We start from the raw sequence: 25,766 nt of genomic DNA, 5'->3' as shown, positions 1-25,766 counted from the left end.
GGATGCCATGGCAAACCAGAATATGTATGTATGCACCCTCTTTCTAAACCAAAGAAAGAAGTATGGGTTATTTCCTAAATGCAACTGGAAGACACTAAAATGTCTTACCAAGGGAATATTGATTGTTTGAGTTACATTTTTAAAAGTCCTCTCTAGATGCCAGATGGAAAATTGATGGATTAAGGGGCACAAATGGAGGTAAAGAGACAAATTCTGAGAACATGGTACCCATCTAGGTAGGAGAGGGACAGTGGCTTGGATTGATAAAGCAGGAATATAGAGAGTAGTAGCAAATTGAAGATGAATTTTGCAGTGCATCAGCAGCTAAGGTGAAGTTATATAACATATTATATTTGCATTTTAATTCATATTTTAATAAACACAAAACATTTTAAATATGGTCAAGTGATCTGGAAACAGACTTTCTAACAGCACTGAGATATAAACATGAAAGAGAAATTGTTCACCTGTAGCAAAGAAAATCAAGTTAAAAAAAATCCACTAAGCAGCTTCCCTTTATTCTCTATCAACTCCAGTTTTGAGTTTTTTGTCTAATTCATATCCATTTGTAAGTTTCTATACATTTGTTTATAAAGACTATTAATCATTTGTGCAGCAATATTTTTTCCAGCCTATTGTATGTATTTTCACTTTGTTTTGGGGGTCTTTTGTCATTTAAATTACTCATTTTCTTAATTTGTGTATAGGAAAAAACATCTAATTTTTTCCTTATAAAAGCTGAGTTTCCTAATTTAGAAAAGTTTGCCCCATACAAAACATTATATAAGTATATACAAAAATATAATTCTGTTATTTTATGTATTTGCTTATATATGTCATTTAAATCTTTAATTCATTTGAAATGTATTTTTGTGTATGGTCTGAGAAATCTGGCATTATCCATCACATTAAAATGCATCATATTTTTCAATCTGAACTGAAATTCTACCTTGGTTTCTATATAAAGTCCTCATAGTCTTAAATCAATTTCTGCATGCTCTGATAACGCTCCATTATGTATCTGTTTCTGTGCCAAAATATTCTGCTTTCATTGGAATGACTTTAGAGCAAGTTTGGTAAAGGAAGTTCCGTGTACTCATCTTTTTCCCCCCTCTGGTCCTCTTGAAAAAACTTCTTCATTACACACAAACACACACACACACAGAGTATTACCTGCTTCTTGTAAATAAATCACAGTACAAAATGTATGACACAAAATGTTATAATCCCCATTCTCTCTCAAATTCCTGCAGTTAACCACTATTAAAATGTTAGAGTAGGGCTTCCCTGGTGGCGCAGTGGTTGAGAGTCCATCTGCCAATGCTGGGGACGCGGGTTCATGCCCCGGTCCGGGAAGATCCCACATGCCGCGGAGCGGCTGGGCCCGTGAGCTATGGCCGCTGAGCCTGCGCGTCCGGAGCCTGAGCTCCGCAACGGGAGAGGCCACAACGGTGAGAGGCCCGCGTACAAAAAAAAAAAAAAAAAAAAAAATAGAAATTAGATAGCCTGATAGATCATGAGACTCATCCAAAAATATTAGCTTTTTTTCCTGACCTGTATATTGGTCCCTTTTTAAACTTACCTCTTACTCCACGTATTGGGGTTCATTTTGTTTTGGTCCTTAACACTTTTTCCAATTTATTGTGAAAAGAACCAGCTAAACATTTTTAATATTTGCTCTTTTTTTTTCATTCTGAAAACTTGTTGAATTTGCATCCATACTTAAAAATGAAGCAAAATTTAAAGTACTGAAAGATTATGAAGACTCTCCATCTAGGAATAAAATTGAAAATAGTAATAAGTATGAAAATAACTAGATTTTGTTTGCTTTTATGATTATGTAACCAAACTCAAACATCGTTTTTTTTTTCTTCCCCAAATTAGGAGAATTTAAAATGAAAAAAAAAAAATCTCTCCCCTTTCCCCTCTCTCCCTCTTCTCTCTCTCCTATTCACTAGAGACTGAGAAAGAAGAGATCTTATTCAGGTCTTTGCTACATTTCTGGTTCACATCCAGTGGACAAAGAGTAGAAAGGATTCATTCAACCAGTAATTACCAAGCGCCTATAAAATACCAGGAGCACTTCCAAACCTTAGGGAAATTCTGGCCCCTGCTCTCAAGGAGCCTACCTTTCAGTGGGAAGCATAACTCTGCTGCAGCTACTGGGGCAGAGGTTGCTGCCTACCTGTGAATACACTTAGAGTTACAGAACAAACTGGAGGTAATCAGGACAACTTTCAGCCTAGTAGAAAAGTCTGTATACTTGAGCATCTTTACCAGTCTTTCATTCAGTCTTTTCTCAGATTCCTTCAGCAACAGGGAACTCAGTACTTCAACTTTTCCATTTTTAATAGGTTCAAACGTTAAAAATTCTTATATTTTTCTGGCTTTTCCAACATTTAAAGGCAGCTTTATACCTCTCTTTCAACTTTCACAGCCACACAGCTTCCCTAAACTGGGCTAAAAACACCCAATCTTTAAGTCATTCTAAATGTAATATCAGTGTTGCCAATATCCCCCCAAGATTCAGAGTTATTTAAAAGAGTTTTGGAACTTCCCTGGTGGTCCAGTGGTAAAGAATCCGCTTTACAATGCAGGGGATGCGGCTTCTATCCCTTGTCAGAGAACTAAAATCCCACATGCCGCGGGGGAACTAAGCCCTCACGCCACAATTCCTGAGCTCACGCCTCAACTAGAGAGCCCACGCGCCCTGGAGCCCGCGTGCCACAACTAGAGAAGAGAAAACCTGCACGGCACAACTAGAGAGAAGCCTGCATGCCACAGCTAAGACCCGGTGCAGCCAAAAATAAATAAATAATAAACCTTTAAAAAAACAAAAGTAAAATAGTCTCTATATATAGACTGACCAGCTCAGAGTATAATGAACCATTCCTTCCTATTTTGTTCCAAGCATTTTAGGATTGAAATAGTGTAATCCTAAATGCCACGGTCACCCTAAGTGGTTGGCTCATATTAAACCTTTGGGTCTGTCAGGATATTTCTCGTCATTGTTACTCCATGGGCATACAGCCTAACCTTAGGGGTAGTGATATGTGGGGAAAGCAGGTAAGCAGGCAAGCCTGAGTGAAACTATATCAATTCTTGAGACTGAATACAGTCTATGTGACTTACTGATTATCATTTAAACTTATCAAAATTTAGCTGTCAACTAAGAACATCCTTCAGGCCCAGAGCCAAAAGCAGAGTTTCAAGCTTATAGGAAACCAGACAGTTCCGTAATTATTCAAATAAAATTACTGACACTGAGCTTCACGTGATCAAGGATATTATATTAATATATTATTATTATGCCACTTGAAATATGGATATTTGCTGGCAGATGGGTTACAGAAACATAAGATTATAGATAAGTATTTCGTGACTTCTTGAAAAATGCTGATTTCTTTAATTTAAATCCTGAATATTTATTTTACATAAATAGGTTCCATTCAGTTGAAATAATTTGAAAGTTAATAGAAACACTCAAGACTAGGTTTTTTAATTTTTAGGAAGATCCAAAATGTCCCAGATCACCACATTATAACCGATGATCAACATTTATTCCATTCTAAAGTAGATACTTTGCACGACCGTATATGTAATATACATACAGTTTTGAAAAAATAATGTAACATAATTGTCTTTATTTCAAATTAACAGTTTTTTCAAAAGTGTTCAGGAGAGATTAATAAATATGTGATATAGTTCTAAGCAAAAGTATGCTTGGTTAAACCCACAAAGCAAAGGACATATAAAAATACGTAGAAGGAGAAAAAAGTACTTTTAATATATATTTTGACTATCTTTTAAAATAATTACAGATATAATAGCAGTAAAAGGAAATTTCAGTGTTCAGTAAATGTTTAGAAATTTAGGACTTGATGAAAGAGTTAAAATTCTTGAACTTTGAAATTCCTCTTTAATGAGACATAGAAATCTAAAATAATGACAGCAATAATAATTATAATGTTTACAAAGGCTTTGGAATTTTCAATATTCCTGTGTCTCTGCTTGAAACACATAAAATTAAAATGATGTAGTCACAATTTGTTTCTTGACTATTTTATATTCAGTTATTTTTAATGAAGCAACTAAATTAGGCATAACTTAGTTCAGCTTTAATGTAGTTATGAATATATTTTACTTGATTAAAATGATAAAACTAGGGAGGCTTAAATATTATCTTAAAAGGTTAACTACTGTGTCAATTACAAAATCTAGGGGAAAGATATTTATAAGGGAATAACTATTCTGAAAAGTAACTTCCTTTTGTTCATTTCATTTCATTAAAGACTCAATCAACTTTCACTCTTAATACTAAAATTTTCCTAAATTACACATTGGCTTGCAAATGGAAGTGCATACAGCAAGGCTAAGTCAATTTAACACTAGTGAAGATTCAGAAAGTAATCCATTTTTATTTAATCGGGGTTGGGGGGGACTACTTGGCAGCGTAGGGTGATCTAATTAAATAACTGCCAATTCTACATTGCACTTTGTGTTACATGACGTAATATAAATAAATACCAGTAAAAATCAAATTATTCAGGTATCTAAACAATGATGAGGCCTGCTCTGCCAACAGGTATGCTATAGAGTAGAAGCCTCAATGCCTTAAGACTGAGTAGATTAGGCAAAATTTTTCACCTCTCTGTCTGTTAGGGTGACCAGTTAAAGTATTTACAAAGTTCCCTATGGGAAGTAAATGTGATCATCTATGTAGTATGTCCAATGAGAGGAGGAAACTTGAAAAGGAACAGTTTTGATGTATGCATTGGATTTTTAATCACAATACAAATAAACGGTCATAGATGACAGTTTTCACCTCAGGAACACAATAACTACCTACGTTTAAGTGCCAGACCCCTCTAAATAGACAAATGTCTTCTAGTAGCAACCAGAATAAACAGTTCCTCCCCGCTAAAGCCCTGAAACTTACTTCATCAATAGCACCACACAATCATACCTTGTAGCCTCAGCCAGCCCTTTACCTTGCATCACTAAGGTAGCCACACTGCCATTGGGGCTGTTATCACTGAGTCGTATGGCCCAACGCCAGTTTATTAGCAACTCCAAATGTTGATAAAATCAATTTCTTCGATAAAAGAAAGCATTAAAACTTTGTAAAATAATTTTTAAAAGCAAAAGAGATCTCATTGTTTTGTTTATTTTGTTTTTAGGACTGGGGCAGGAAGCATCTAAAAGATGGTTTTAAAGGAAGAGGACGGCTACTCGCATGGGACGGCATTTTAGTTGTGCTCAAAGTGATGAAAGTTGATTTGCATTATTCTGCCACTAAAACTGAAGCGTCCCGCCCGGGGAAAGCCCCGCCAGCCGCGCGAAGTTCTCCGAAAATGGACTCTGCGGAGAGCTGACATAAATTCACAACTAACTATTCGGGGCCCGCAGGTTTTGCGACAGAGGGAAGCAACCAGGGACCCGGAGAGCCCCGCGTCCCTCCCTTCCAAGGACTCGTCAGTGCCCCCTCCCTCCTCCTGGAATGGGAAGTGAATGTCACCTGCAGATCTGCCCGACTCTATCGGTCCCTCTCCTCCTCCTCCGCCCAGTTCGGACAGTCTCTAATGCCCAGTTCCAGCCCCGGCCGCCTTCGGCTCCAGTGTCCTAATCCCCCGCCCTTCGCCTTCAAGCCTGTCCCCCGTGGTCCCAGCCCCTCCAAGAACTGCCAGGCGCTGATTGGCGGCGGCGCTGACAGGAGGCGGGGCCTGGAAGTCCCAGCCAAACCCGCCCTCACGTATAAGCCCCTTCTCGGCTCTCTCTCTCCATCTCTCTCCTCTCTCTTTCTCCCTCGCTCCCTTCCTCCCTGTAACTGAACAGTGAAAATTCACATTGTGGATCCGCTAACAGGCACAGATGTCATGTGAAAACGCACATGCTCTGCCATCCACACCGCCTTTCTTCCTCTTCTTTCTGTTTCCTTTTTTTCCCCTTGCTCCTTCTCCCTCTTCTTTGTAACTAACAAAACCACCACCAACTCCTCCTCCTGCTGCTGCCCTTCCTCCTCCTCCTCAGTCCAAGTGATCACAAAAGAAACCTTCTGAGCCGGAGGCGGTGGCATTTTTAAAAAGCAAGTACATTGGAGAGAAAGAAAAACAAAAGCAAAACAAAACCCAGGCACCAGCCAGCCAGCACATTTTTTTCACCCCTCCTGAAAACAAACAAACAACCAAACAACCATCAAAACAGTCACCACCACCATCATCAAAACTGTTAACATAGAAGCGGCGGCAGCAAACATCACCCTCCGGCCACGGCGTCCACCTAAAGGGATGGTTTTCTCGGCAGAGCAGCTCTTCGCCGACTACCTTCCTCACTCGTGCTGAGCGGGATTTTTGGGCTCTCCGGGGTTCGGGCTGGGAGCAGCTTCATGACTACGCGGAGCGGGAGAGCGGCTACACCATGCGAGGTAAGCGAGCCCGCAGGCACCGTGTCTCCCCGGTCCGGCCAACTCCAGCCAGATGGGCGATGGGGGAGGGGAGCGCACCCAGCCGAAGAGGAAAGAGGTTGGCGGGGCGCAGTTACTGAGTTCGTGTTCGCAGTTGGGCTGCAAATGGCCTGGGCGTAGAAAGTTGTGGGAAGGTGTTGATGCCTCTCAGGAGTTCTGGAGGGACACGGGAGGGCGCTTTTTGGAGAGGGGGACGACGCTAGTTGCTTCTTCCCAGTCCTTGAGTTGTACTGTACCATTTTGGGGTGTCACTCTCGGGTGCGGATGCGAACGCCGGTTGGAGGGAGAGCCGGGAGAAGTATGCCTCTGGGCAGAAGCCGCTAGAAGCGCAGGGCGCGCGGCGGTCGCCAGCCCGGGTTAGGCGCGCGGGGCTCACGGGCAGGCGGCCAGGCGGGTACACACACTCTTCAGGTTACGAGGCCCACCGGCGTCCAGGTCAGCGGACAGTGTCCCTTCGTGGGAGTGGTAGGCAGAGGGGACGGTGTCGTGGGACTAGACACAGATTCCGGGTTCGTCCCCTGCGCGCGTACCTCGCGCCGGAGCTGCGCCCTGGCCAGGTCCGCGTGCCCGAGCCCGCGCGGCCCAGGGACGAGCGCCACCCTGAAAAAGTTGTGCGGAGAAAGTTCCAGAGGATAAAAGCCCGCGCTGCCCGCGGCGGGGAAGGCTCCTTTGTCAAAGGGCCGCTGCGGGAGGTAGTGCTGGGTGAACCTTCGGGCCAGGACCCCCAGCGGCGACTGCGGTGGCAGGTCCCCTGGGCTAACTGGCGGCGGTGGGGTGACGCGCCGGGGACAGGGGCAACACACTTGTTCCGGCTTCACTTTGGGTTGCCCGGGCGGATGGCCTGGCCCGCTTTAGGGAATCACTTGATCCGTCTCCTCCCCTGCGGTGCCAGGACCTTCACATTTCCTGCGCGCTGTGCCCAGAGCCGCTTTCCTCCACTGTCTGCTTGGCCACAACTTCACTCTTCTCTCGGAGAGCGGGCCGGGTGCCCGCGTGCCATGGGGATAAGTGCGAGCCTCGGAGCACCCGCCGCCTCACACTCCCCAGTGTTTCTTTCTAGCCATTCTGCGTTTCTTGCGGTGGAGCGGGGGCGGGGGCTCTCCTCTCCTCCTCCTCTGTCCCTCTGGGTCCTGGCAACAGAAAGGTGGAAACGGCCAGCTCCGGACCTTCCTACATCCCCGAGCCCGCGTGACAGGTGGACTGGCCAAGAAGAACTTGGGAGAGTTGGGCTGCAAACACTCATCGCCTTCCACTCGGCTGTGTTCACCTCCCATCCACATTCCCAGTACCTCTTGAGGAGCGTCGGGATGGGGTATCGGGCATGTTCCCCCTGCTCCGCTCGAAGTGAATCCCGAGCCTGGACGCTAGAGCAGAGACTGGGTTAGCCAGCTAGGCGCTGGGACGTGGCAAGAAAGGGAAGGGGGAAGAGGAACAGAGAGGCCGTCCATGGAGGTGGGTGGGAGGGAGGTAGCTGAAGCTAAGGGACAGAGACGTCCTGGTGAAATGGTCTTGATTGACCCGCATACTGGTAGTGGGGGCCCCATGAGTGCGAGCTGGTTCCAGTTTAGTGTCCCGATTGGGGGATTGGTCACATGCTCCACTGCCCAGATTCTTTCAGGAAACTATACTTGTGTAATTGGCGAGTGCAGAACCTTTAAGTTAAGGACGCCCTAGTCTTTGTTTTTGTTTTTCTGTCCCGTCTCACCACCATCCTCTCTCCTTTCAGTTTCCCTTGCTCCTCTCTGGGGTAGCCAGTTCGTCCAACTCCTACTTCTCCCTTTCCAATCAATATTCCTCCCGTGGCTGAGTTCTTATGTTCTGAAGGTCTGAAACCATGCGCCACGTCAGTTCCAACCCGGCACTAGGGCCTGGGGCCAAAAGCCACTCACTCTCCCCTTAAATTGTAGAAAACAGACGAGTGTGGGACAAGAGTGGGTTGTAGCTTGATCGCACTGCTCCTGAAGGAGCAGTTTGCCAGCGACAGTCCAGATTCGCCAAGGCGCCCACTTCGGGGACTCGAGAAGCTTGACACCAGGTGCTGCCTCTTATCCAACTCACCCCACAGCCCCAGAGGGTTCTAACTTAAGACAGCTTTCAGGGGGCCCGGGGGAACGCTCTGGAGAAAAATCAACCTTAAAAGGTGGTGGAGTCCTCTCTACCTCCTGGGCTCTCCGTTCTTGACCCTTTACTGTCCCTCCTCTGCCATCTCTGTGCGTTTCCTACAGACCGTGCCCTTCCGCGTCATCAGAGGTGATTGTATAAGGATGGAGAAAAGGTCCAGGCTACTCAGACGTCTTATGAGAGTCAGGGGTTGAACTTGAGTGTGAACTTGAGAAGTGAGAGCGGAAACGAATCAACTTTCTCTTGTGCCTGGGCTACTAAGCAGTCTATATCGGGGGAGGGGGCAGTTTTTGAACTCAGCTTTACAGTGCGCCCACTCCCTTTCCCCCTACACCACACACGCGCGCACGCACACACGCGCGCGCACACAAACACGTCCCCCATCCCCGGGTGGTCCCAGTCTGTTATTCAGCCTCGGCTCCACGGTTTGCATTTGGCAACTCTACTGGGTCAGGGCACTTGGCACAATGCAAAGTTGGTCCAGGATCGAGTGGTCGCCCTGGGGACCAACACAGTAAACCCACCCCCGACCGCCGGCCTCCACCCCGCCCCCGCCAGGTCTGGGATAGTTATGAGACTTTATCCCGAGGGAAGCTCTGGGGTGAGAAAGGGGTTAAGAGGCTCTGATCCTTAGGTCATTGTCCTACCCCACGGCTGCACTGAGTCGGTCCCCAGCGCTACGGCTTAGTCGGGGCTGGCCTGGGGCGGAGAAGGGTGTATTTGGTGGCGCACAAAGCCTTTCACCCTTTGTCTGCTACAGAGTACCTACCACATGAGGTCTAGAGATGCTACTTCGTAGATTGCATTATTGAAAAGGATAACTTATGAATGCGGGAGGACTTTTAATTGGATCCGTCCATAGGTGAGAAACAAGTGAGCCGAGGTGTGGATTTCATGACTCCTTCCTGGGAAGCCTGCTAGCTGTTTATTACACAGGAGCACCGAAATGGTCGGATTTTTCACCCTGCCTCCGCAGAAAACCCTGCTTCCAAAAACAGGGGCACAGATGTCGTCGCAATCAATAGGTGATTGTGGCTCCGGCGGATTAGAAATCTGGTTTTATCCTTGCTGTAAACAAGGAGGGGCTTGGCTTTTCTAAAGTCCGGTTTTCATCTATTATTTTCAGGTAGTTAATTTTTATGAACTGCTAACTTTAGAAAAGAAGCGGCTTGCTCTCAGAGGTATGGCAACCCTTGGGAAGTCTGGAGCTCTGAACGTCCTGATGGCCAGGCCTTTAAATTTCCTGAACCTGTTCTCAATCTTAATTTCTTCCAAAAATTCCAATTAAATATTTCTAACCAACATTCCACCTCCCACAACTAAAAAACATTTGTGGAAGGACCTCTCTGTCAGTAGTCATTAGTAATTGTTCATTAAGTAATTATCAGTAAGCTGTCTTTATAATCCAAGAAAAGTAAACATTCAAACAATTCAAAGAAAAATCCTAAAGCTATATTTCAAGTATTGTTGAAAAAATATATAGCCAGAAAATTGTTTTTCTTAGGTGGTTACATCTTGGGACTCTCTCCTCCCCCATGCTCAACATCTTGAGTGAATTTGTAACAAGTATTTTAACACAGAAGGGCGTGACATCCTGGACTTCCGGTATACATATTAGTACCATTAAGGCTTTTAACTTTTCTATATTTTCAGATCATCAGGAATTGGGAAACCAGGATGGAAATAGAAAGGGAGAACTTTGAGCAGCAGGCTTCATAAACATGGGGGATACAAGATTAAAACTCCTTTGTAGCGTTCATTTAAAACTCACAAGTCCTGGATTTTCCATCAGCAGCAGTATAATTTGCTGTACTGTTTAGAAAAATCTTAAAGGATTTCTTGCATCATTATTAAAGAGGTTTATGTGAAGTTTAACTTTAACATAACTAACATATTTATTTTATATTCAATCAAAAGAAATGTCCACATTTAGTTAATTTGGTAACAATTTGTTAGACACTAAACTATTTACAACCATAAAAGCAACTATTCATGTGTGTATGCAATACAAATACACTGTATTTTAAATGTACATGTTTCATACTCATGAAGCCTAATTTTACAGCAGCAAAAATTTTCCAGCATGAAGAAAATATTAAGTTTCAGGGTTGGTTTTCGTGAACATGGCATTCCAGCTGTGTAACAATTCCTACTTTTTGTTCCCCCCTAAAAGTAGCATATGCAGAATTGTCACTAGGATTTTTAAATGATTCAATACAGGCAGTTTTCCTAGATAAAAAGACAAGTAAAACTTTTTTTCAGCTTTATGTAGTTTTTATACTTTTTGATACAATAGTGTTAAGAAGTAAAAGTGTGAATCACAAGGCATTAACTAGATTTTTTTCACTGCTATGAATAACATACCTCTTATTTAAAGTACATATTATAGCATTCAATTAATACAGAGTTAAAAATATTCTAGTAGGTTATTAAATTTTAAAATTCTTTATATGAGGGTCTGCCGGTGTTCTGCAAATTTGTAAATAAAGTGAGGTTTTAAACTGTGAACAGTAACATTAGTGCCACTGTACCTTGGAGAAATCTAAGCCTTACAGGTATATGAAGATATAGGAAAATTAATGCCAAAGTTAAAACCATCAAATTTTAGCCCGATTAAAACATATCAAAAATTATGAACACATACGTTATTAGTGCAAATTTATTAGTGATTGAGATGACTTAAATTATATATATTTTTATCATTCTAGTATTATGATGAGAATTTCTTAAGACTAAATCGTTTCTGTGTCTCTTCCATAAAGACAAAAACAGGCCTTAAATTATATTGCCATTAATTTTATGTAATTGACATTAACAAAGTATTTTATTGTGATGTTAAAATATACAGAAAAGTAAATATTAGGAATGGAAATTTTGCTTAATAATTAATATAAGGTTTTTAAAATTCTAGATATAGTTTTATTATTCCAACCATTCTTACATAAAGAACAGAAATTAAGTAGACAAATGAAATAAATCTTTTGTAATGTAATGCATAATGACCTTTGATAAAATGAGCACTCTACACATAAAGTATTATTTCTGTAACGTTGTAATCATCTTCCAATTACAGCTTCGTGCAAATATTTATCTTACTTTGACTAGAATCTGTGACTTAACAGAATCCCTAGCAGATAATAGCAGTCTTTGGAGGCGTCTGTTGATACACACTGATACACAATATGTATATGTATGTGCCTATAACCACCCACTCAGAGAAGAAGAATGAATATGTGAGAGAGAAAATCATTCTTATCTTTGCTTTCTCAATCCACACTTCCAAATTCAAACATATATAGAGAAACAGAAGTAACTTTCCAGAGCCTTCAAAAAGAATAAATGAATATATGTGGTACTTTAGTCACATTAAAACAAACAAACAAAAAACTCTTAATATTTATAAATAATCTACACAAAACTCCATTATACTACCTAATGATAATTAGAGGGAAAAGGAATCAAAGAATTTAGGACTGCCAAGTAAATAAAATATTCCCTCTCAAATTAGGCAACAAATTCATAGATAACAAGGCTTATGCCATGAATTTGAAGGATGTCTCCTTTGTAGCAAAAGACAAAGGGAGCATAGAGGAATAAATATTGATTGAACTAATCATCTGATGAATAGAAATGAGATTTACCAGTGCGCCAATATAATAGGCTATGTTAACTAGTTCTTTCATAGCGCATATGCTGCCCTTTCAACCCCTGACCCCATCCATTTCAGTTCTTAATGAGGGAAACCACAGGTGTTATAACGGCATTTATAGAGAATCAAGCTAAATATAATAACCATGTGGTTAACTAATGGCAGTGGGGAGTGGGTTCTTATGAAAGGAAATATTGAGATCGTAGCGTCACAAACAAAATTATTATGCATTGCAAAGCACTTAGAATTTTGGCTTCCTCTCTTCACCTTTAAAATTATGTGGCCATCAATATTTCAAGTCCTAGATTTGTTGTCTGCAACAAATAATAAGTGCGATTTCATTAATGGTTATCTGGGGAGTTAAAAATAATATTCAAAGTATATTTTATCTACATTGTGTAATATCTTGCATAGCAAGCATTTAAAACATTTAAAAATAACTCTTTAAAGGCATAGTGTTTTCTACTAAATGTAATATGCATTTTTCTTGGTTAGTCCTTATTTTATAAATATTAGAAATAGAATTTACTTTATGATAATTATTACAACGTTATGGTAAACTTTGTTTTAAAATTCAATTGGGATGTTCTTGGCTTAGGCATGTTCCTACAGAGGTCAAAATAAACATGTTACCTTTGCCAAAACATGAACCTAAAAACTCGTTCAAAAACCTGTTCTTATAAAAGAACATAGGTAATTTGCTTTGACTTAAGCGTGTTCACCTCTGCATGTGAAATTTTATTAACTGGGTGGGTATGCTGACTTTGTAAATGACTTAACTAAAAAGGGTATTTATTGGTGTCATTTTTTGTGTGTGATTAGTTTTCATATCATGTGGCCCTGGGTTATATTTCTCAAATTCAGAGGAATTACAGACATCAGCAAAAAAAAAAAAAAAAGACAGAGGTGGGGACAAATAATCTGGTTGATTACCGAATTATGTTTTTTGTTACTAGCCTGCTTATTGCTTTGTACTCATGTAAACCCAATATCCTGGTACCGTGGGACATATGAAAGATTTGGAATGCTTAAAGAAAACTTACATAGATTTTTATTTCATAGTAAAGCTTTTTTCCCAGTGAATGTTGTGACAAGTCAATTTTAAATTATATTTTTAAAAATTTTCATATGACTGTCCAATAAACCGTCCTTCTTTAAAGACTGTTACACCATTACCTGCATTTTATTAGGATTATATTGTAATCATGGGACAGTAGCAGATATACAGTATTTTAATATTGACTTAGAAGTACAGAAGGTCCTCGCTGAATTTGGGCACCAAGTTATCCTTTAAAAAAGAAACAGCAAAAGCTTTTTTAAAAGGCCTTGGCATTTTTAATCATTACTTAGCATGGAATAAATGAGTATTACTGGCTGCAATAAAAAGTAGAATATTATTTTATTTTAATCTTCTGACTAGTTTTTTAAATATCATTTTTAAATACAAATTTCTCTCCCTATTTGGAACCAGCCAAGCTTGATTCTCCCCTGTTCTGAAAACTTTGTCAACCTCATTGATCATCTCATTTCTAGGAGTCCAAATTAAGATATCCTCTCAAGAATGGGAACAAGACCATCTTCCTGAATATTTCAATTTTCAGTTTTAATTTTAAAAGGGACAGACACAAAGATTTCATCTTCTGCAGCCACATATATACTAACAGAAATGTATGTGACTCACATTCATTTACCCATGATTTATTGAGCATCTAGTCAAAGTGAGGCGCAAAACTGAGCCCTAAGGATGCCCAAGTTGATAAAACATTAGACAACTGGTGAGGTCAAAGCTATGATCAAAGTGAGAGCAGAACAGAATACAGTAGGGATGCTATCAGAACATCAGAGTAGCTCTCACAGGGGAAGTGATGTTTGAGATGGGCCTCTAAGGATGCATAGAAATCTGTCTTTTGGTTAATTTATTCATCATAAATGAGATTTATTAAATTATTGTTTCTTTTATTTCACATTTGCCTTTTATAGTAGGTGCTAGGTGAAATTTAGTTTATGGAAGTAGAACTGTTCCAAAAAGATCATATCCTGATGTAGAATAACTAGTAGCATTGTTCCCAAATCAAACTCTTACTAGTAAAATAATTTACAAGTGACAATTTAAAAAAGAAAACTCTAAAGTAACTCTTAAATTACAAAAAGAAAATGTACAGAATTAGACAAATATCAGAGTGGGGAAGAATGTAACTTGCAAAAAATGAATCACTAGGAAAAAAATACAATGTTCTTATACATTTGTTTTTATAAGAGAAATTCTTATCTTTGTAAAATAAGGAATAAGGACATGGCTGATATATATTGAGCTTCATTTTCTTTAACATTTAAGGCATTACCTGAAAATAGTGATATCTACTCTAGAGAGTATCTTAGATTACTAGATATCAGGAAGAATAAAATCCATTGAAGTAATAGGGCATGTCGGCAGTATCTGAGGGCAATAGTGATATTCCTCAAACTTTTCCATTTCAAGAACTTGGATGTAAGATTGAACTCTGAAAATTAAACTATAAAATCAACAGATAATAGTCTTGCTGACTTTTGAGTTATTCTCTCCCTTAAGCATATTTAAAGATGGAGAAATCCTGGACTCCTAGGCAGTAACAGAAATATGAGTGTGAGAAACAACTATTGGCCATGTCCGTCCTAGCACTATCTATCTATAGGTAAATCGCTGATGAAGCTTAAAAAAGTATCTACTGCAATTCACAAGTAGGCTCTTCACTTTGAAGTGATAATTTGACTTTCTGGTCTTATACATTAGCTCTTGTGAGCTTAGTTAACTTGAATCCTCGTACTAAGGTCTAATCTACTCTGAAACGCTGGTGAGATCAAGTTTCTGAGCCTACAAAACTGAAAACCGGACCCTAGACTGGGGAGAATTCACAAAGGTGAATGTCACCATTTGAGACTTCCAGGCAGCCAAATTGCCACTCTTGATCATAACCCTCCGCATTAGCATAAACCTCATCGTCAAATTTCTACACAGTGAGCAAGACCACATAGTCATACATTTTCAGTCTTGAAAAATAGATAATTTTTTAAAGTACAGATTATCAATTGGAATTTATTAGACTAAGGAATGGTACTTTTTTGTTGTTGCAACATATCCTGACAACATAATGGCTACTGTACTTAATCTATTTACTTCATGGAACTGGAAGAATTCAAGAAGTGGCTGACTGACCCCATTTTTTGAGGCTTTTCCAAAAAGGTGAAAGGTTGGAAGAGAGGGCACAGAACGGCCCCTCTAACTTTTAGGAGCTTTGACTGAACAGTTATTAAATAAGGCAACTGGTTTTCTGGATACTCCCTCCCTCGCTTCTTTTTTTTTATATTTAAAATATTTTAATTTATCTGTACCGTTATATTTAGACATCACAATACAGTACTCAGCTTCAGACCGAGTTAGGTTATCAGGTTAAACTGAAAAGTATACTTGTTGACAGTGCTTTCTATTTCAAAAGGTGAATATAATACAAAACAAAAGAAAAACAAAACTAAGATTAGTATCAAGTAGAAGTATGAAATGGGAGTAATTTTTCTGAAAAATGGCATTGAAATGATATTACAATCTGTGATTCCATTCCTAACTCTGGAATAAAATCTGGCCTGTCATGTGATGGGTCACACCGTTTATCTGAGCTTAAAAACAAATTTCTGTAAGTTTAGGTGGTAATAAAAGGACAGTTGTGTAAAAGGACAGTGATATGATCAGATTGGTCAGAAACTGCAGTTAGTTAAAACACAAAAATCAACATCAAGAAAAAGCAGCCTTTAGAGAACTCTGAAAACCAAGAACATTTTAGCTTATATCTGCCTCCCTCACTTCTTACTGTGGTTCCTCTGGTGCTCATCTCTGGCATCGTATGTTATATGACAGTGGACACATATACCCACTTCATGTTATGCCTGGGCCAGTGTGCTTTTCTTGGTGGTAAATATAGATTGAACCTTTGGAGAACAGTGGTTTACTTGAATGCCATATGTAATATGAATCTAGATTTTTTTACTCTGGCTTTTATGGAAATATGTTTATTAAGTAAACACTAAACCACTATTTGATCTTTCCCTTAAAAAGGCTATTTAAAGACTGTCTTGTTAAATAGGATCAGAATGTGTTCTTGCCTATAATTGATTCTGAGGATATGAAATTCAAACAGTAGCACTATTTTTATTTGCCTGAATAGTGAAATGAAAATAATTGAAACTATTTATCAAACCACATTTAAAATATGTTTAATTTCACATGTCCAAGGAATGGATCGCACAAGTGCTTCATATGGGTTCCGTAACACTGGATTAGCATAAAAACCCATATTCCAAGTTGCCCAAGTAAAAGTTTCATTATAGAGCTTGAGCCAGAATGAACACTCCAGTCATAGTTTACCATCCAGCAGCTGCTGGCTGCTAGATTCCAGAATCAAACAGTAATGTGCAAGCTTAAAGAACTCAGGCATGTTCAGTTTCTAATGAGTGATTGGCTATCCTTATCATTGTTGGGTCAAATAATAAAATTATTACATACAGCATTTCCTGTTAACTTGTACATAAGTTGTTCCTGGCACAAAGCAAAGGGATTAGACTTTTTTTCTTTTTAAGAAGAAACCTTGTTCCAAATTTCCACAGTTGTTGAATATGAGCAAATGCCACACAGTCTGATTTGAAAAGAGGAACATTTGTTCAGGAAAAATACATCGTATCATTAAGGTGCAGTGCTTCTTGATAATAATTGTTTTAATATTTTGGATAAATTCATTTAGAAATTTTTAGGGTCCTATACTATTCATCAGTTTGCTCTAAAATTAAATTTAAAACAAATGGCCCAATATTCTGGTTTTTTTCTTTTAAATCCTGACTACTTTTAAAAGGCAATCCTAAGCACTTTCACCCTTGCATGTATATTTTCATTCCTGTTATCTGAAAAAAAAAAAAGCTAAGTACCAAAGGAACAGGGCTTTTGGAGTATCTTTCCAAAGACAGCTCAGAAATATCAATAATAAGAATGCTAATAAGGTAGCCTTAATACCCTTCCAGTTGTGTTTTTGTTTTATTTTGTTCTGTTAACTTAATATCACTAAAAGTCATTTCTGGTTGCCACCCGTGTCACAATAAATTAAAGTTTATTTGATTGGTTTTAGAAAGTGTTGTTTTGTATTGAAATAAATTAATTCTGAAATTTTTTCCACCGAAATTTCATTAATGATTTCTGAAAGGTTACCTAACATGGTTGACATGAGTGTTGATTTAGAGTCAGAGATAGACTTTCTTTTATCATAATACAATGACCAAAAAGTAAAAGAAAATATGACAGAGTTTTGGTGACACTCCCAATAGTGGATCAGGTTTAAATATGATTCAACAAATCCTGATTATTGAGTACTTACAATGTATAAGAAGCAATGCCCTCTGAGATAACAGTCTCAGGCACAACAAAAGTGGTTTTCTTACAAAAGTCCTAAAGAATTCCTTAGATAATCTTTGTTTCATTTGAATTTCTGAAATGTCCAGTGTTGATTATACCCCTTTTTCTAAATGTGAAAATATATGATTTGTCCATAATTATTTGTTAAAAGAAGTTGAGACCAGAGTTTGACTTCAATCAAGGGCTTTTGACTCTGAGTCCAGTTCTATTTTCATTACTCTGTGCTTTCTCTCTTAGGCTGTGCTGTACTATTTTTTACCATCCCTGTACGCACAGCAGACATCACTCATCAATTATGGCATTAATACTTGCTAAGTCCAGATGCAACTTGTACTACCATTTGACCAGTATTGGCCCTCAAGATAAAACTTGGTACCCAAACTCTCATGAGTGTTTTGGCCATATAAAGAATACATATTAATATAGTAAAACTATATATTTCATCCAATCACAGGATCCTCTTGGACAAGCCGTAGTTCTCCACAGTTTTCACTCCTAAAATAATGATCATGACATTTACCAATCTCAGGAAAAATTAAAATAAGTATTATGGAAACATCTACAGATTCTGAATGGAAACTGTCCAGTAAAAATAATAGCAAAGTCAAAGTATATATAGTAAAAATTTTTGTGAACATAATTACTGCCTTGAAGATTCTGAAATTTAATTTCATAAATTTAAATTTATGAAATTTAAATTTCATAAATTGACAGAGATTTCATATTTTTAGTGAAATTACATATTTATAGATGTTTCCTCCACTAAGATCCTAACCTAGCTGCCTCTAATTTAATGAAAGAAACAACTTTATGGGTAGCTCTAAAGACTGTTTATGTCTAAATATGAAATTCCTCTTTATTCAATAATCAACATGCACTTGCCTAATAGTTTGTTAATTCACTCATTTGTCCCTCAGCTTGTCAGTTCTCTCCTCTGGTTTTTATGTTTGTTAAGAGGAGGGTTATTGGGCTTCCCTGGGGCGCAGTGGTTGAGAGTCCGCCTGCCGATGCAGGGGACACGGGTTCGTGCCCCCATCCTGGAGGATCCCACATGCCCCGGCTCTGCAACGGGAGAGGCCACAACAGTGAGAGGCCCGCATACCGCAAAAAAAAAAAAAAAGAAGAGGGTTATCTATCTTTGGCCATAAGCATTTCAAACACAGTAATGGGTTGAATAGCCAAGCATACCACTATTTATCTGAGTTTAATTAATTTTGTCTGATTGATTGGCTGGAATTGAAAGTCTCAGCAGCACACCATTTATATCAAAGCCCTGTTATCATCCTATCCAACTCTGTCTTGTACAAGCATAAAATATTTTCTTAAGGAAAAAACCTTGACAACATTAAGAGAGTGCCATGTGTAATTGTGCCCAGCAATATAAAGAAAAAAAAATTAAATTTGACATTCATTCTGAATAAATGTAGAGTTCTGCTCCTCTGCAACAATATTGCAATTTAATGTGTTTTGCATTTTGGCTGAAACATAGTATCCCTTACATTGAGCTATCATTTATATGATTAATTTTTATGCTTTCACATTAAGCTCATTCACATTTCTTTAAAAGCATATTTATTAGTCCACTGTTACTGATTTTTCAGACCTCTTTTGTGTAAGCTGTGCTGTACAAACATAGCTTGAAACACCAACCCTACCCTGCCGTTTATTCTCCGGGACTCAAATTGATCTTATTATATAATGGTCCTGATTCCCACAACTCGACTAAATTTGACCACAGATACTATTAGAAAGAAAATGGACTGCATCAGAGTCTGCGCTGGGTTGTCTTCATCTTGCATCTAGTATCTAGTATGTTTGATAACATCACACTGGAAAAAACTGTAGGCTTATCTCAAGTGATTCTCTTTGTTTTACCTCATGTAAAATACTTTCTGTGCTTGCTCTTTTAGAAATAGTGGAATATTTCTCTATACTCATTAGTTCTGTCAGTCTTTGCACTGTAACTGCTCTTAAGGAATATTCTGAAAACATTTTTAAAGGGAATTCTGTAAACCTGGGAGGAGCTGACAGATGCAGTCTCATCTCTTTACAAATGTAATCGCAGGTAAAATTTATAATACTGTCTTGCCTGTGTTGAGTGCGCTATAGTTCTCAGCGAGTTTCTGTAGATACCGTCTGGGTGATGCACAAAGCATCTTGTGAGATAATGCAAGACAGGTATAAATAAGAATGTGCCCTGGTAGCTAAGCCAAAGAAAATCCAAAACAGAGTGCTTTTTTAACAGTTTAAAAATGCAGTTTCAACATCTTAAAAACAGCCCCACAAAACATAAACAATTGTTTTATAAAAAGAAGAAATATAAATGGCTAACAAACAATTGGAAAGAAAGAGCTCAACTTCACTTATTAAAGAATTAAAACAATATTAGTGGCATCTTCACCTGTCAAATTGTAGAGGGTGTGATGAATTGGACACCCTCATATTCTATAGTGGGTGTTTATATTGGTACAGTCATTGAGCCTAAACCCTTAAAATGATCATACTCTTTGGCCCAGTAATTCACTTTCTGGGAATTTTCCCAAAGGAAATAAAGTGTCAAAATAATTTATTCCTAAAGTCTTGTACCTAAAGATTTGTTATAGCCTCATTATGATATTTTCAACAATATAGGGAAACTTCTGTTGTAATGCCCTTTACCAGCACACTTTCATTTAGTATGTACTTATTCTTATACTAGTATGTAGTCACCGTGTTTAATATACTTCACTAGTATTAAATGTTTGTATGTATTCGACAATGTGTTTTAGGTTCTAGGGATAAAATGGTGAGCAAGAAAGACATCATCCCTGATATCACTGAACCTAAATACAAATAAAAAGTTAAAATGCAAAATTGTATATACTATGTGATCCAAATCATATAAAATGCATAAAAAAGAAATTAAAGCAAATGTATAAAAATGTCCAAAGTTACCTTTCGATATTAAGTTATCAGGTAATTATTTTCTTATTGCTTTTTCTGGACTTTCAAAAACTTCCACACATTCTCTGTAGATTAGTCTGTAGATAAGTGTCACAGTGAATGCTCAATTACTCTGGCATAGCAGTAAGGCTGTCCTTTATCTACGAGTCATTGTATTTTAGCTCATGCATTTGCCTGAGGTCAGCTCATATGATAATAGGGTTAAGGTTGAAAGTTTAATGGCTCACTGAGAAAATTAGCTTATTTAATACTTGTACAACTGTTCACTCATTCATCACCAGACATTTATCAAGGACCTATTATGCACCAGGCACTCTCCTAAGTGTTGAAGATACAAGGGTGATTAGAATTCAGTCCCTTCATCTGAAGAGCTTAGAGTCTAGTCTTCTTGAAAGCCATATGCTGTAATTTACAATAAGTACTGGAAATAATAATAATAATATGCAGTTAAAAACCTTTCTCCATCATTGGGAAACAAAGGGTTCTGCCTTATTAAATTCTTATAAAGAATAGTATAACATGGCTTTTTTTGTCTCTGACGGCTCATATTAATGTGAGAGATATATTACTTTAAATGTTGAAGGAAAGATCAGGATACTCATATTGAAAAATTAATCAACTTGCCTTCATTTTACCTTCATTAAACTAACCCATATTTATCTCCTGACAACACTGGTGAGCTTTGTAATCCCTAGAGATGTTAAAGAACACCAACATAAATATACTCAAGTCTCAAAATATAAGCGCTGGAGGATGAATTCATACCTACTGGTGGGGCTGTGGGAAGATTTTTAAAATACTCCTATGTTCTGAGATAGACGAAGAATCTCCATTTGCCTTTAAGACTGTTGGGAACTCATTGGTACTTGTAGGGCAGAATTCAAGTATGATATACCCTGCTAAGGTAGTCTCATTTCATGTGTACTCATCCCCCTGGGCTAGTGGTTCAAAACAGGTGGAAATTTTGCCCCCAGGAGATATTTGGCTGTTTTTCGTTGTCACAATTGAAGAGGTGCTACTGGCCTCCAGTAGGTAAAGGTCAGGAATGCTGCTAAACATTCTACAATGTACTGGACAGCTCCCCAAAACAAAGAATTATTCTGCCAAAATGTCCATAAAGCTGATTGAGAAACACATGAAGGCTTTCTAACTGGAATCACTTTACAGATCCTCAGTTTTCCTACTGTATCCTCTGAGAAAGCTGGCTCCTCTTTTCCTCCTCTGCTTTCACAGTGATCTCACTTCCATTCCACAAAAGGAAGACTGAGCTCTCACTCATTTCAAATTGTATTATATGCATGGTTCCCAAGATGGCAAAACTTGCATTGCACTACAACAAAGGAACAATTTGAAAGTTTGATTTTGATGCTGAGAAAATGAATAATTCTAATGAAAGGGCAAAACATCTTTTTACAAGTCAGGTAGTTTCTACTTCTTTACTTCCAACAAAATTGAAGGAAGACTTAACTAAATTGTCAGTTATAGGTCATTAAAGATAGTTTTTGATGATAGAATGCTATGTGATTTGAGGCATAGATTTCAGGAGTTTAAATAAGTGATTAAACTGCTTTGGCAATATTTTTTCCACTTCCACCTACATATTTATGTGAATACGTTTTCAACACATATTTCTAGAAACAAAAATAGGAATAGAAGTGATTCTAAACCCTATTACATTCTAGTAGTAAATAATAGACAAGCATAATTACCAGAAATAATTGGAAGGGAAAAAAAGCCTCATCTGGCTTATTAAGAGATGAATTTCCTTTAAATATTTAATTTTATGTTTAGTAAATATAAAATTTGTAATATAATTGTGTAATTTTTATTGACTGTGATTTAGCGACAATGATAACAATAAATCAATCCAGAAGGAAAGTTAAAACTCAGAACTTGTGTTCATAGAGGAAAAATGTGAAATTTAAACATATATATATATTTTTTGTGTGTGTGTGTTGTTGTTGTTACAGAGGAGTATTACCAGGTGATTAATAAAACACTTTCAAATATGAAAAATTTGACATTAGAATAAAATTCTGTGGGGAGAGTGAAATGAAAGTGTGAATTTAAGAAGAAAAATATATACTGAAAAATTTCTAGGAAGAGCTTATTTATGATTTTCTTTTCAAATGTATGATACAGATATCAAAACATTTTGAGATTTATTAGATTCCATTAATATATTTAAAGAGCAATTCATCAGTTTCATTTTAAAATATAAAATCTAAAATGACTCAGAAATTACATCCCTTGCAGTGATATAGTATGTACTATATAGTCTACTTTTATAGTAATTCTAGGGTGAAGGGGAATGCTCCAGACCCTATGATTCCTAGTCTATGGTGCTCTGCCATGCTTTTCTTCAGGTCCATATTAACCTGGTATCATAATTGCTTAGGAACTTCATTAGATTGAGTACCTAGGCAACAACTATTTCAAACTCTAAGACGAACCAAGAACAATAACCTGTTCTCCATTAACTTTTTCTTAAATAACTAGGCACAATCATATCTGAGAGTCTTTGGACAGTAACCAACTATTTATTCCACCCAAGTTTCTGAAGTGCCAGTTTTCTGTAGAAGTTCTGGATGACCACTAACCTCAAAATCAATGACCATGAGATAGAAAGAATACCCTATTCAAAAAAGAGGTACTTCAGTGCATTCTACTAGACCAGGGGTCTGAAAAGTTTTTCTTTAAAGCCCCAGATAGTAAATATTTTAGACTTTATGGCCCACACAATCTCTGTCACAACTATTCATCTTTGACATTGAGGCACAAAAGCAGCCATAGTCAGTATATAAATGGATGATCGTGGCTGTGTTCCAATGAAGCTTTATTTACAAAAACAGGTGGTGGGCTAGATTTTCGTGGACAGTTGTTTTGCTGACCCCAACTCTGGACTCAAGTCCCTGAGGACAGGATCCATGTCTTATTGGACTTAGTATTCCCATCACCCAGCACAAAATCTGACATCCAATAAATGTTGATTAAATGAGTGAAAGTATTCAAGCCTTAAGGAGATAATAGTATATTTAAAATATGCTGAAATACAATGCAGTACCAGGCAGCTTGGCCACATTTTAATAGAATGAGTCTGTAGTACATTATTTATACACATTGCCAAATTGAATCATCAATTAATATTTAAGTATAACACCTTATATATTTATTTTCTCTATATTTTAACCCCTTGATGTCAGGCATCTTTGAATCCCCAACTCCAAACTCAATACTTTATCCATGAATAACAGATAATTGAAACTTCAGATTAATTATGGATGAGGAAAGGTAACTCAAAAAATGACCAATTAACTAACTGATAAACCAATATTTTGCATATCTAGTATATTCTGAGAATTATGTAATTGTTGGAGGCAATCCAATGAAGAAAGTGTATTTATTTAAAAAATAAATACTATGTAGCACTTATTGTGTCATGTTCCTGTCTAATTCCTAACAAATATTAACTTAGTTAATCCTCACAGCAACTTTATAATAAAATAGTGTTTATTATTTGGTTCTTTTGATAGGTGAGGAAACTGAGCTATAGAAAGGCTAAGTATTTGCCCAAGTCACACATCTAGTAAATGGCAAAACTGAGATTCAGACCCAAGCGGGCTACCTCCTGAGCCTGTGTTCTTAACCACTGCAAAATGCTGTCTCTTTTCTTGAGAAGTGAACCCCTGAGGTTTCAAAAGGGCAGATGTGAGTTGTTAACTAAGAATACAACAGTATGGCATTGCCAAAGGACCCCTGTAACAGGTGAAAGCCAGATGAGTTCAGAAGTGAGGTCAGTGTTACAGCGATTAGGATGAACTTTATGGGAAGTCACTGAACAGAACCTTCAAATTGCATAGAATTTTATCAGTAAGTAATCACAAGAAGCTTTTCCAGTATAAGGACAGAGTAGACTAAAGCTTGGGGATAGACTTGTAAGGCACAAATTGTGTGTGTCTACCACCCCAAATGAAACAGTGTAAGAGAAGAAACTAACATTTACTCTACTCTCACTATGTGTCAGATGCTGCCTTAGGTCCTTGACCTCACAGGGTGCAATTTACAATCCCAGGCATTAAAGTGGGACAATCACGTTCCAGTCCAACCTCTACTACTTACTGTGTGGCCTTGGGCAAGTTACTTAACTTCTCTGAGCCTCACATTATTTTGTAAAATGAAGATGAATACCTACCTCTTGGAGTTATTGTAAGGGTTGAATTACATAAGTTAACATCATAAAGTACTTAGCATAGTGCCTTGGTATTTAGTCCTCATTGAGTGGTTTATTATTATCTTGAATTTTTATTGTCACCAAAATAGTGAAGTGCTATTATGTCTATTTTGCAAATGAGAAAGCTGAGGCTCATAGAATCTCAGATCAACATCTATAGAATATGTATAATTTTTCAAGTACAGCAGGCTTCCCAGAGAGTTTTCATTAGGAAGTAGAGATTTGGTTAGATAGAGGAAAGAATTGAGAGATGCTGAAATACCAAGTGAAGAGTTTTGTTGTACTAAGATGAGTTGAGAATGTTGCGGATCCATGTTTAAACATTTGGAAAACCCAAGTCTGTGACGAATCCTTGTTTCAAATGTATCTTTTGATGATTCAGGGGTCACTGGAGAAAAAGAGAAGTCAAGCAAAAAGAGAGAGGCTGTCTGGAGACTTGGTCTGGCATATGCCAGGGTCAGCAGGCTTAGCTAACATCTCAGTTGCCCCCCTAAAACCTGCCTTATAGTCAGTTTCCTCACTCTCACCTAAGAGGTCCTAATACACCTGGTGAACATGATTTCAAAACATTAACTGAGCACAGCATTGCATCCAGTTGCAGAGAAGAAACTCAAAGATTGTTATGATGGTTTGATGGGGTTTTTTCCTTACGTTTATTTATATTTGTTTAGCACGATCTCATTGAAAAACTTACAGACACAACAATTACCAGATACAAACTGCAATGTTTCCCCACATACCATCTTACTGAATGTTATTATATCTATGGTGCTTTTTTCATAGCCGTGGAGGGTTGATCTGTTCTTGGGGGGCTTTATGAAGGAGCTCACCACTTTTTAAATGGGAGCAGTCCAATATTTTGTTATATTTAACACGCAACCTTTAAAGATCCCACCAAGTATCTAAAATTGTTGGATCTTTCCTCTTC

The 25,766-nt window shown here is 38.1% G+C and overlaps 1 protein-coding gene across 1 annotated transcript in view; it reads left to right on the top strand.

Annotated features, from left to right (window-relative positions):
- Positions 1-6,058: 6,058 nt before the first annotated feature.
- RORB (RAR related orphan receptor B) overlaps positions 6,059-25,766 on the top strand; it is a 181,720-nt gene continuing 162,012 nt past the window's right edge. Inside the window, exon 1 of the mRNA XM_024738998.1 lies at positions 6,059-6,424. Within this exon, the coding sequence (XP_024594766.1) occupies positions 6,418-6,424 (7 nt within the window). The 5' untranslated portion in view covers positions 6,059-6,417. The remainder of the gene's footprint in view (positions 6,425-25,766) is intronic.

Source organism: Neophocaena asiaeorientalis, unplaced genomic scaffold (assembly GCF_003031525.2).
Source record: "Neophocaena asiaeorientalis asiaeorientalis breed wild unplaced genomic scaffold, Neophocaena_asiaeorientalis_V1.1 scaffold249, whole genome shotgun sequence".
NCBI lineage: Eukaryota > Metazoa > Chordata > Mammalia > Artiodactyla > Phocoenidae > Neophocaena > Neophocaena asiaeorientalis.
Note: the sequence above shows the minus strand (reverse complement) of the source record. Positions and strands in the feature narration are given on the sequence as shown.